This window comes from Myotis brandtii, unplaced genomic scaffold (assembly GCF_000412655.1).
Source record: "Myotis brandtii unplaced genomic scaffold, ASM41265v1 scaffold1814, whole genome shotgun sequence".
Taxonomy (NCBI): Eukaryota; Metazoa; Chordata; class Mammalia; order Chiroptera; family Vespertilionidae; genus Myotis; species Myotis brandtii.
In genome coordinates, this window is record NW_005356728.1 from 170599 (window position 1) to 182422 (window position 11824).

Genomic DNA, 11824 nt, shown 5'->3' on the forward strand with positions numbered 1-11824 from the left:
TTCTCCCCCCGGTCCCCCCCCCCCCCCCCCATCCTGCTGGAGGCCAGCAGCAGCTCAGAGTCATATGGCTCTGGCAGAGGGAAGCTGCTAGGAAGCATCAGAGAGCGCTTCAGTACCCCCCCTTTCACTGAATCAGAGATTAGGCAAAGCAGAGGTGAGAAAGGGGCCGCCCCAGCCTGTTCCCACCAGGATGTCTCCCTGGCCTTTGTCAACCCTTTTACCAGATTCATGGACTGATGTGGGCTCCCCCCTCTTACACACACACACATATACATGTGCCTTTGCACACATCCACAGGTACACCCATGCTATGTACAGGACACACACACACACACACACACACACACACACACACACTCACTCACTTTTCCATACGTATCAAGTTTTAAAAAGTCCCAAACTTACCCCCCTAAACCCTCCCTCCCGGAGAAATGACAACAGAGACGGCAGCCGAGATCGGTAGGAAACGTCTCGTTGACAGCTCAGAGCTTAAAAAAAAATATATACACATATATAAAAAACACCTCTGCCCCCTCCCCCCAAGAGTGGGTCCAGGTAGCTCCTTCCCGCAGGGGGCAGGGGAGAGGGCAATGGGGCAGGGCCTATTTTCTCACAGGCACATGCCCTCCTCTCTCCACATTCCCTGCCTCCAGTTCCAACGTAGGGGGTCCAGGCAGCAAGCCCCTCTGGAAAGGGAGGGGGTCCTCCCCAAGCTTCTACCCCCCCTTAAGTTGGGCTGCAGGTTAGAGGGCCTCACTGAACTCTTTGGGACCCCCACCCCACTCCCAGGTCCATTGTCCATGCCAGAACCGCAAGTGCAGAAGAGTGGTGGGCCGGTCCAGTCCAGTGGTGGCTCAGTCTGACGGTTGCCCTCCCTGGAGAGTCCCCAGGGCTGATGTCTCTGAGGCTGCAGAGTCCTGGCCTGGGCTCCTCCAGCCCCTCCCCCCCCACCATATTTTGTTTAAAAAAAGAAAGAAAGAAAGAAAGTGGGGGAGGGCAGGGGACAGAACAAGGGGGAAAAACAAAGGCGGTCAGTTGGAGAGGGGAGCTCCAGGTGGGGCTGAGCCTCAGTTGGAGTCTGAGTCCGAAGAGTCCCCTGAGGAGGAAGAGCTGGAGCTGCTACCCTCAGACTCGTTGTCTTCATCCTCGTCATCATCCTCATCATCATCTTCATCCTCATCATCCTCCTCATTCTGGGGGCAAGAAACATGCCATCACAGGGTGGCCATCCTGGCAGGGCCTCACCCCCCCTTCCCACCATGTCCATCCACCCCACCTCATCCCCGTCCTCGCTCTCATCCTCGCTGCTGGACTCTGAGGAGTCCCCGCCATCCTCAGAGGAGTCCCCATTCTCATCATCTTCTTCCTCTTCATCCTCGTCCTCTTCATCCTCGTCTTCATCCTCATCCTCCTCAGACTCCTAAGGGGGACGGAGTTGCATCAGTGGTCTCTGCCACAGCACGCCAGGTGCTGAGGACCAGCCGCCCCCCTCCCTGCCCCCCCTGCCAGAGGGATTCCTTACAGATTTGGACTGTAGGGTAGTCCGGCTGGACTTGGGGTTCGGGCCTCGCAGCTTGGTCATACTCTTACGTTTCTATAGGAGAGGATGCAGACACAGACAAAGGGAGTAGCCATGAGTCCCAGACACCCCCAATCACTCCTTACCCCAGTGCCATCCTGCTCCCAGACTTACATTGGAGATGTACTCTTTATATGCTGCACGGTCTTGGGGAGACAGACTCTGGGAGAGACAAAGGAGGAGGTAAGCACTGGAACACCACCTGGTGGGGCCAAGCATTTACTACTAACCATTACTCTTCCCGATCTCCCTGTACCTTGGGTCTCTGCAGAAAACCCCTGGGATCTGAGAACCAAGTTCCAGTATTTCTGCTTAAGATGCTCTGAATCCTTTTCTAGGCACCCTAGCTTAAGACTGTTGTTTAGACTGTTGTTTTTCATGTCCCCTCAAATGAAAGCTCCAGAGTCAGGGCCTTCCTCGATTCAGACAAGTCCCCCATGACAACCCCCTCCCCCCAGAGCCTGGCATCATCACTCCCACCCCAATACCAAATCTGGAGCCACTGACAAGGCAGTCTGGGGCTCACCAAACTTCTTGAAACCTAAACCTTGCTACTTCCCTGGGTCCTTGGCCATAAGTGACTCCAGTTTACAGATCTGACTGCTAAACCAAGGCACAGAGAGGGGGCCAAGCCAGAATCAAGGAGAGGTCCCCTGGTTCCAGATGGGAAGGAAAAGGCAGTCTGATTTAGATTTTTCTTACTAGCTAGCTGTGTGATCTTGGGTAAGTTACTTAACCTCTCTGAACCTTGGTTTTCTTATCTTTGATAGCAATCATTGCCTTGTAGGACCCCGAATAAAATCATGAATGCAGACCAGCCAGCATGATGCCTCCCTCTTCCCAGGGTCCCCTGCCCTCTCACCTTGACCCAGAGGTCCAGGTGCACTTTGTACTGCTTCTGCTGCTCCTCAGCCAGCTTTTTGTAGTGCTCCTTCTGGCTCTGGGAGATGCGCTGCCAGCGGCTGCCAATCTCCACCATGCGCTCCTTCAGTGGCAGGTGGTTCAGCTCCCCGTTGGACAGCAGCTCCTGGGAGAACTTTTGGTAACCGTTCCTGAGAAGAAGTGGGGGTGGTGCAGGGAGGGTCAGAATACCGTCCAAGTAGCTCTCCAGCTCTGGCCCTCCGCACCTCCAGGGGGGGCTCCAGACTCACATGGGAGGTTTCTTGGGTTCTCCCTGGAACTTCATCTTCTTGGATGAGTTTGCAGCAGCTGGGGGTGCCCTCATCTCACTCAGCTCTCTCTGTGGGGATACCCCGAAAGGTTACAGTCATCCCATCCCCACCCCCCAACATGTTTCTGTCTCTTGTCCCATGCCGTGTCCCAGCTGACTCCTTTTGTGTGCCAGGAAGGAGAAACTGAGGCACAGCCAGGGAGCAACTTCCGAACAATTCACACCTGTGGTGGGCACTGCGGCTTGAAAGTGCTGCCATAACTGCACTCGTGTGACTGCCATTGCCAGATCCCTTTTACTGATGTGTGACTGAGGCTCAGAGAAGGAAGTTAAGAGACTTGCTCTGGGTCACACAACCAAGGCTGGGATTTTGGGCTCCCAGCCCCAAGCAGCGAAGAAAGCTGCACACCAGACAGGGGGCCCCCAAATTTCAAGTGGAGGGTGGTGGCCCCAGCTCCACCCCACCCCACTGCACTACTCTAACCAGCAGCCCCTCCCCACCTCATAGCGCTTTTGGTCTTCTGCCGCCTTCTTAATCCACATCAGTTTCTCCTTCTTTTCCATGTTGTTCCAGGTCATCTCCATGGCTTTCAAGGCCTTCACCCGATCATTCTGGGGACAGACGGGTGTCAGCTGTGGGAGGGGTCACCTGGGACTGGAGGCAGCCTGCGTGGGCAGGCTGCAGAACAACCTTCCTGCCCCTCTTTCCTACCTTGAAGCGGGCCAGGTAGTCCCCGATGACGCTCTGTTGCCAGATCTCCTCGGCTCTCTTGGGCGACTCCGGCAGTTTGCCCCTTTCCTCGCGCTCCCCAGCCGGCTTCCTCTCCGACTGGGCCTTCAGCGCTGCCTCCCGGGCCTTGTATTTGGCCTGCAGAGGGACGGCACCGGGCGTCAGCCTTGCGGCCACCCCCAGAGGGCGCTCGTTCCCCATCCAGCTGTGGAAGGTTCCCACCGCAGCCAGGGCGGGACCAGCAGCGGCATCTCCAGCCGAGGGCTCAGCCCCGCCCACCAGCGCTGCTCCCCGGGGAGCCAACAGCCCTCAGCTGACAGCTTCCCGCCTTCCGGCTCGCTGGGCTCCCAGCCCCAGCATCTGCGCCCAGGCACAAGTGTGGCTGGCACAGGGCAGGGGCGAGGAAGTGCGGCCAGGCCCTAGAGGAGAGGCGGCCCACATTCAGATGCCTGGCAGCCCCTCTGGTCTGGCCAGCCTGACCTTCTTCTTCTCCGATAAGTCGTTCCACATGCGGGCCAGCAGGCGCGTCAGCTCGCTTTCTGAGAGCTCTGGCCGCTCCTCCTGCAGTTGCCGCCGCTTCTCCTCCGAGAAGATGAACATGGCTGACACTGGCCTCTTGGGCTTCTCTGAGCTGCCCTGTAGATGTGCAAAGAAGGTCAGAGTCAACGGAGTGTTGGCAGGGAGCCTGCCTTCCCCACTCCCACCAGCTCAGTGGTGCTCCCTGCCCACCTTGCCCCCTTCCTGGGAGGGCTTCTTGGAGGCTGGGCTGGTGGTTTGCTTCTTGTTGATGTTCAACATCTTTTCTTCCCCCAGGACCCGCTGCTGCTCCTCCTCTGGCAGGCTCTGGTCCAGGGAGAAAAGGTGGCATGGGGTTGTGTGCCCAGTTCCCAGTCCGCTCCCAAATTGTCCAGCGGGTCTTGCACACTGCCTCGCCCACTCACCTCTAGAAAACGGAGCAGTTCCACCTCATAATCTTTCTTTTTCTGGGAAAAGAAGGGGAGCCAGGTCAGTCTGGGGGCAGGCTCTCTGGGAACCCTCCGTAGATGGTGAGCACAAGGCCCAACGTTATCTGTTGGTCTGTCCAGGGGCTAAACCCAGCACACCAACTTAGAAGCAGGTGCCCGAGGGGTCAGACCTCATGCTTCAAGGCTCCCAAGGATCTCCAGGAATCCTCCCTCTCCAGGGGGGCTCCCGCCGCAGCTCACCTGGTCACACTTCTTGTGGTAGGCATCCTTCTCCTTCTGGGAGAGCAGCTTCCACTGCTGGCTGCATAGCACCATGCGCTCTGTGCTGGGCACATCCTTCATGTTGGCCATCAGCTCCGCGCAGTACAGCGAGTAGCTGTTCCTGTCAGAACCAAAGCCAGGGAGGAGCATCCCTGTGAGCAACAGGGCGGCCCAGGGCAGCAGAGCCTGGGCCCAGGTCCTTCACCAGGCAGCTCTCTGCCTGCCCAGGTGCCCACTCACCCGCCCACCCCAGGGCAGTGCTCACGGAGGTGGCTTGGTAGGTCGCCCATCAAATTTGTCCTTGAGCTGGCGTTCAGCCTTGGTGAGGGTGGACTTGGTGATGCCCTCCTCACTGATGTTCAGCTCAGGGTGCTTCTGGATATAGTCACGCATAATCTCCTGCAGAGTGAGGTGGGAGGATGGAGGGCAACGGGGTGTGGGGTTAGCGGGGGCCAGGAAGGGGGGGAGAGCCGCTGGGAAGGGGAGGCAGGGAGCAAAGCTGGGGGTGGCCGTGTGTGTGCTGTGTCACACAAGTGGTGCCCTGCCCTGCCCTAGCCTGAGATCTCACGGGGAGGGGGGTGTGGGGAAGGTAGGGGCAGAGGTGAGGGGCCCAGAAGGCCCCTCCCTCAACGGAGGGATGGGGAGTGACTGCCTCCCGCGGAGTCACTGCGGGGGCCACAGAGTCAGAGGGCAGAGGCTCATGAAGAGCCGGATGGGGAGGAGCGCAGCGGAAGCCTAACCTCGTACTCCTTCCGCTGCTCCAGGGCCTTATGAATCCATTTCAGCCTCTTTTTGTCCGAGAGCTGAGACCACTGCTTCCCCAGGGAGTCCTTCACCTCCTTCGTAGTGGCCTGCAAACCAAAAGCCGTCAGACACACGCAGGCAGCCGGGGGCAGGAGGAGGGGAGGGGGGTGGGGGGCGCAGAGGCCCCGCCATCAGCTCCGCGCAGTACAGCGAGTAGCTGTTCCTGTCAGAACCAAAGCCAGGGAGGAGCATCCCTGTGAGCAACAGGGCGGCCCAGGGCAGCAGAGCCTGGGCCCAGGTCCTTCACCAGGCAGCTCTCTGCCTGCCCAGGTGCCCACTCACCCGCCCACCCCAGGGCAGTGCTCACGGAGGTGGCTTGGTAGGTCGCCCATCAAATTTGTCCTTGAGCTGGCGTTCAGCCTTGGTGAGGGTGGACTTGGTGATGCCCTCCTCACTGATGTTCAGCTCAGGGTGCTTCTGGATATAGTCACGCATAATCTCCTCGTACTCCTTCCGCTGCTCCAGGGCCTTATGAATCCATTTCAGCCTCTTTTTGTCCGAGAGCTGAGACCACTGCTTCCCCAGGGAGTCCTTCACCTCCTTCGTAGTGGCATCTGGCCGAACTTTGAGATACACTTTCTTCTCGTGGGTGTACCACAGCTGCTGGGGGGTTTTGGGCTTCTCGGGGATGTCCGACTTCTTGGCATTCTGGATTAAGTCAGGGTGATCCTCCCTAGCCAGGGCGTGGGGAGCAACAATCAGCAATTTGGAGGGAGCGCCTGCCAGGGCAGACCCAGCTAGCTGCCCGCCCACCAAGGCTCCGAGGACTACCAACTGGAGACTAGGGGACAGCGGCTGCCTGACTGTCCCTGCCCTTGAGCATGAGCCACAGGGTTTACACAGGACCATCATCTTCCATGCCTCCTGGATGGCAAGCTTGAGGCTCCGGTCAGGGTTACCCTGTCCTGCCACACCCAGTGCCGTGGCCCTTCTCCGGGCTCCACTGCCTTACCTGAATCGGGCCAGGTTTCGCTCGAACTCCTGTTTCTCCCTCTGGAAGTCCTGAATATACTTCATCTGGGGGGAGGAGGGGACCGGGGTCATCCACAACCCAAGGCCTGAGCTACAAAAGCCACAGAGCCCTCCTGGCTAGCTGTTTTGCCTCCCAGTTTGTGACATGGATGAATGGAGGATGGCATGGGCAGGCAGGGGATGCTGGCCTGCCTTCCAGTGGGGGGGGGCAGGGCTCAACAATAGCCCACATTAGTGAGAGCTTACAGGGGGTCTCCCAGAACACATCCTATTCCTTTTGTTTATGACACCAAGTCACACAGTAAACAGTGACAGGGCTGGGACTCCCCCAAACCTCCCCCTCCACCTTTCCCCAACACCTCAAAGCTCCCACAATGAGTGGTCAGGAGGTGTAGGACTTGCCTCCATCACTCCCTCCTCCCATGTCTGTGGCAACTGATATTGCCTAGCCCAGTGGTCGGCAAACTCATTATTCAACAGAGCCAAGTATCAACAGTACAATGATTGAAATTTCTTTTGAGAGCCAAATCTTTTAAACTTAAACTATATCGGTAGGTACATTGTTATTAACTTAATTAGGGTACTCCTAAGGCTTAGGAAGAGCCACACTTGAGGGGCCAAAGAGCCGCATGTGGCTCGCGAGCCGCAGTTTGCCGACCACTGGTCTAGCCCACCAGTTAGTCCTGCTTCCAAGGCAGGAGAGGAGTGTGTTGAAGGGAGCCGAGTGAATTCTTGCAAGTCACATCCTAATAGATGTCTCTTGAATTAGGATATTTCCCCCCTCCCACCACCTCTGGATCCCTGGCTGCCCTTCACAATCCTGATCCCATCCTCTTCCCATCCTCAGCCATTGCCTTCTCCTCTGCCATTTGGCGTCCCCATTTTCTCCTTCACCCCTTCCATCAGCCTGGTCCTCCTTCCCAACCATCACCTGGCTCTTCCCTACTTCTCCACAGTCCTCTCTGCTTCCTTCCCAATGTCTTTTTCCTTCCTGATCTACCTTCGGTCATGGCTCCCGTTCAGTGTTCACCTCCCTCCCTCCCCCTTGCCTAGATCCACAATCATTAGCACTGGACGGGGCCAGGGGCTCAGTGTTTGAGCCCAATCCCTGCCTCTCACGGAAGAGAGAGACACCAGGTGTGGGGAGCCCCACTTTCCTCGGGCTCCCACAGAAAACTGGGAGCAGAGCCCAGCCTGCTTGACCCCAATCACAGCCCTCCTCACACAACAGCGGCTTTTCGAGCCGGATGGCACCACCGAGCTCAGGCTCAGCCTCCACACCCGTCAGATAAGACCAGGTCTGGAGAAGTAAAGTGACTTACCGAAGGGCACACACAGCAATTCAGTGGGAGCCAGAACAGGCCCAAGTCTCACGGCCCCTCGGCCAGCACACTATCCGCTCTATCACAGTTTCTCCTGTCCCTCCCTGGTCCTCAGACCCTCTGTCTCTTCCTCCCATCCCATGAGTGTCGTTTGTATAGTTAGCTCTTCAATATCCCCATCAAAGGGTCAACAGCTCCAGCAATGCAGGCTCCTGCTCATCTCAGGCAGCAGTTGAAGACAGCTGGTTTTATCCAGCCAAATTCGCTCCTTTTTGGAGTCCAGAACCAAGGGCATGAGAGCCTGCAGCCAGGGTGCACAAACCAGGCAAAGGGCAACTCACAGTGCAATGGCCAGTGCCACCTCCTGAGAGCTGGTTGTAGACAACTCGGATGCCCCTCATCACCTCTCTGGCTCCATCTTGGCCGTCTAGCGTCTCTTTTTTGGGTCCCTCTCTCCCTACCCCATCTCACTCATGTCCCCGCTGCAGGATCCTCCAGTGCTTTGCTGCCTATCTCTTTGAGGGACTATTGATCTCACTGTACTTGACCATCTATCTCTGCCTGGCAGGCTAGGGCAACCTCTGCTCCAGGTTGACAGCCTCCAATGGTCTGGTATAGCATGAGGCCACCAGAGACCATGTGTATCCTTGGGCAAACATGTGTGCATGGGAAGGAAACCCACCTAACACATGGATGTGGCAATGAGAAGAGCACTAGGCAGGGGGTCTGGAGCACTAAACCCAAGTCCTGCTCTAGCATCATTACTTTAGTGACCTGGGACAGGATACCCTCCAGCACCCCAGTTCCTCGCTCACAAAATCGGATAACCTGTTCTTCTGGGGTTGCCTTTATGAGGATACTGCAAGCATCAAATGAGACCATGTCAGGACATGTCAGAGGGTGAAGAACTGCTGTGTAAAAGAACACTGTGGATTGTGGCTGGTCCCAGCACCTAGCTCAGCCTGGGCTACACCTGTGACAGTGCCTGTAATTTATGGTGTGAGGGCCGGGAAGTGGGTGATCAGGTGCGGCTGCCCAAGACCCTACTCTGCTCTGCTGACCCACCCACATCCCTGATACCAAGTCCCTTTGTCTGAGTCCCCGCTCGAACTCCTGTTTCTCCCTCTGGAAGTCCTGAATATACTTCATCTTCTTCTTCTCAGGTAGTTCCTTGTATTTCTTGGACAGAATCTTGGTCAGGTCCAGGTTGCTCATCTCAGGGTGAAGTTTAGCATATTTGGCCCGCTTTTCCATGAAGAAGCGGAAATAAGGGGTCAGGGGCTTCTTTGGGAAGTCTGGGTGTTTCTGAAACGAGGGATAAGGACACAGTGAAGGTCAGACACCATCCATTCTTTGGACCATGCCTCTCCTACCCCTGTGCTCCTCCTCCTGGAAACTCACCTTGAGTTTTTTGCCTTTGTAAGGATTTTTAACATGTTCCTGAGCATCGAGGATCAGTTCTGTCAATGTACGGAACTTTCTCACCTGGAAGAAGAAGGGAGGTGAGTGGAAGGGGAAGTTTAGAAGAGGGGACACTACCCAGTAACATACACCCATTTCCCAACCGGTTTCCTCTACTTTCCATTAGACTGAACTTATCAAAAGAGGAGGGGCAGAGGCCAACAGTCACAACTCAGGTGGCTCCTGACATCAAGGCAGACACCCGGGCACTGGCTCATGCCTACTGCAGAGGCCCAGGCAGTGAGACACACCAAAGGACAGCAACAAGGTGACCACATGACATCAATGTGGTTGTCTATGCCAGCACCCCCAGAAGAGCTCAGGAAACAGAAGCTCCAAGATGGTAAGTATTCAAGGCCACAAAGCTAGAAACTGGCAGGACTGAGAACTCTAGGCCAGTGCTGTCGACTGTACCAACTCCCAAAATGCACCCGGTCTCTTGCCTTCCTGTTTATAGACTTCTGTTTCATCTTCCACGCCAGGAAAGTTAAGGCAGGGGTCCCTATAGATGTGTGCTCCTGTGTGTCAGGAACCGGGGGGCGGGGATCAGTTACCTCATTAGAAATCTCCACCCATTTGAGCTTGCACATGTCTCCAGAAAAGTCTTTAAATGCTACTTTTTCCCAGTCCATATGCGACTCAGTGGTTTTGAACTTGGAACTGTCATTGGATGGAAGGTTGTTCTTCATGCATTCTAGCAAAGTCAGCATGTCTTCCTGAGACCAGTGGTCTGGAGAGGGGTAAGAAAGGTGATCATGACTGGCTCATGCTATCCCTCCCATCAATTCCCCAGTCCCTGTGTGCTCAACTCTTCCTCCTCAGAGCTTCCTAGTCCCTGGTTACTTCCCGTCTGAAGACAGACAAAACACGGCCTAGCCCTAAGGAGAAACTGTGGCCATATGAATTAGAGCAGGGATGCCCATCCAGACAGTGTCATACCTAGAAAGCCAGACTTGAGTGCCACAAGGTACTATTTATTGTAGGGAAGGAGGAAATGAAGCTACTGTGATTGGGGCCCTGTGGGAAAACAGATAGCTTATCAGAGAGGGGAGGGAAGCAAGAGGCAACATTTCCAAAAGTGTCGCCAAGTTCAAGTCCAAATTCTAGGCAGACACCCTAAGTGGTGGGATGTGGGTAGTAAGGAAACCCAATGCAATGTTTCTCTCCAGCACAGCAGGAAACGAACATTAGAGAAATGGGTATTCCATCATCCCCCTCCCTCTTGGCCTCTGAAGGAAGATCTAAGGAGAATTTGGGGCAAGTAAGAAAAACTGAATGGAAATGGTAATTTTGTTTCCATAAAGGAAAGCTTTAATGCAAGACAGGCAGGAAGGTGGGCAAAGGCTCTCAGGGCCCTGCTCCAGGGAGGACCCCCTCCCCTCCCGAATTCTGAGTTGTCTTCTCAGCCTAACTCCCATGTGGGCATCAAAGGGGTCTGGGCCAGTCACTGAAATGCAGCTGCAGTGAGGCCTACCCTAGAGGGTGAGCCGGGAGAACAGCTATCTAAGGCTCCTCATTTGCATTGACATCTGGTAACCTGGGCCTGGGTTTCTGTAGGGCAGGTCACATAAACCCATAGTCCTCTCTCCTCTCCATGGCCCACAAGCCTGGCCAGATGCTCAGCTCCACCTTACCCCCACCCCCACACACACTGGAGCCCTACTGGTTGGGGTAGGCGCTAGTGATAAAAATAACTTCCTGGGTGTAGGGTCTCAAACCATCCACACACCCTTTCCGAGTACCTCACCAAGAAACTCGTCCTCTTAGTAATAAAAAACCCTGAAAATCCTTCCCAACCCCTGTCTTCTCCCCCTGCCTCCACATTCCTCAGCCTTCCTCCCATTCCTGGGGGTGGACACATCCCGGGCTGACTGGGAACTCCAGAAGGAAGGCTTACAGGGACCTCCTTCTCTCCCTGTCACGCGAGGGGGAGGGGGAATATGGAGTGTGAAAAATACAAGGCTTAATAATTCGGACTGAGCCAAACCCCCCGCGTGAGGGACGCTTGACTCTTACAGACACCCTTCCCTTATCTCAACTCAGAGAATGCAGAGTGGAGAAACCCTGCGGAAGGGGAGTGGGCCCTGGAGACAGCCATGTGGGGAAAGAGGATTTAAGTTCAAGAGGACTAAGGATGGGGGCTCCTTCCTACCTTGGCCTTTGGGGGCGGCCATTTCCAGGTCTGTGGGGCAGTCTGCTTCTCCGTTCATTCTCCAGCCGTCCAGCCCAGCCACCTCCAGCCGCCTCCTCGGTCACGCTGGCCGGGCAATCCGGGTTCAGAGCCACCTCACCCTTTAGAAGAGAGATCAGCCTCTACTCAGGCGGGCAGAGAGGTGGAGGGAGTTCCTATTCCTCCCTCCCCGAGAGGGGAGGGGGGCAAACGTCCCCACTCTCAGCGAGACCCTCCGGACCCTAGTCGATGTGATGGGTAGGTGGGTGTGAGAGGACTGCCCTCCTCTTCCCCGTACCCCCACCCCCAGCCCTTGCAGCCAGGCTCAGCGGCGTGCGCCCTCCCCTGCCCACGCGAGAGACTGCTCGCAGCTCCCAGCTCCCGCGTGC

The 11824-nt window shown here is 56.1% G+C and overlaps 1 protein-coding gene across 6 annotated transcripts; it reads right to left on the reverse strand.

The window, feature by feature from the left end:
• Positions 1–455: 455 nt before the first annotated feature.
• Positions 456–11732, reverse strand: UBTF (upstream binding transcription factor, RNA polymerase I). 6 transcript variants are annotated; one of them, XM_014537733.1, is made up of 20 exons: positions 11418–11728; positions 9820–9995; positions 9206–9289; positions 8954–9109; positions 6463–6527; positions 6063–6183; positions 5447–5557; positions 4972–5105; positions 4686–4827; positions 4422–4463; positions 4210–4323; positions 3961–4116; positions 3463–3618; positions 3252–3362; positions 2731–2819; positions 2442–2631; positions 1694–1741; positions 1523–1594; positions 1277–1420; positions 456–1193 (listed from the first exon to the last, which is right to left on the reverse strand). In XM_014537733.1, exons 1-20 carry the CDS (start codon positions 11473–11475, stop codon positions 1068–1070), a joined length of 2295 nt encoding a protein of 764 aa, XP_014393219.1. In that variant the 5' UTR covers positions 11476–11728; the 3' UTR covers positions 456–1067. The 6 variants fall into 6 exon arrangements, with proteins under 6 accessions (XP_014393219.1, XP_014393220.1, XP_005863896.1 ...); XM_014537734.1 differs by having other exon boundaries at positions 5447–5542; positions 6048–6183; XM_005863834.2 differs by lacking the exons at positions 4972–5105; positions 5447–5557 and adding an exon at positions 5818–5951 and having other exon boundaries at positions 6463–6501; positions 8916–9109; positions 11418–11730.
• Between the last annotated feature and the right edge of the window lie 92 nt (positions 11733–11824).

Bases quoted from the DNA above. Each gene is read 5' to 3' on its own strand.
- UBTF (XM_005863832.2), bottom strand. From the start codon at position 11,475: ATGAACGGAGAAGCAGACTGCCCCACAGACCTGGAAATGGCCGCCCCC. The intron at 4,117-4,209 runs GTGGGCAGGGAG...GCACATCTACAG, and splicing joins CCTCCCAGGAAGGGGGCAAG to GGCAGCTCAGAGAAGCCCAA. The intron at 3,363-3,462 runs GTAGGAAAGAGG...GTCTGTCCCCAG, and splicing joins ACTACCTGGCCCGCTTCAAG to AATGATCGGGTGAAGGCCTT.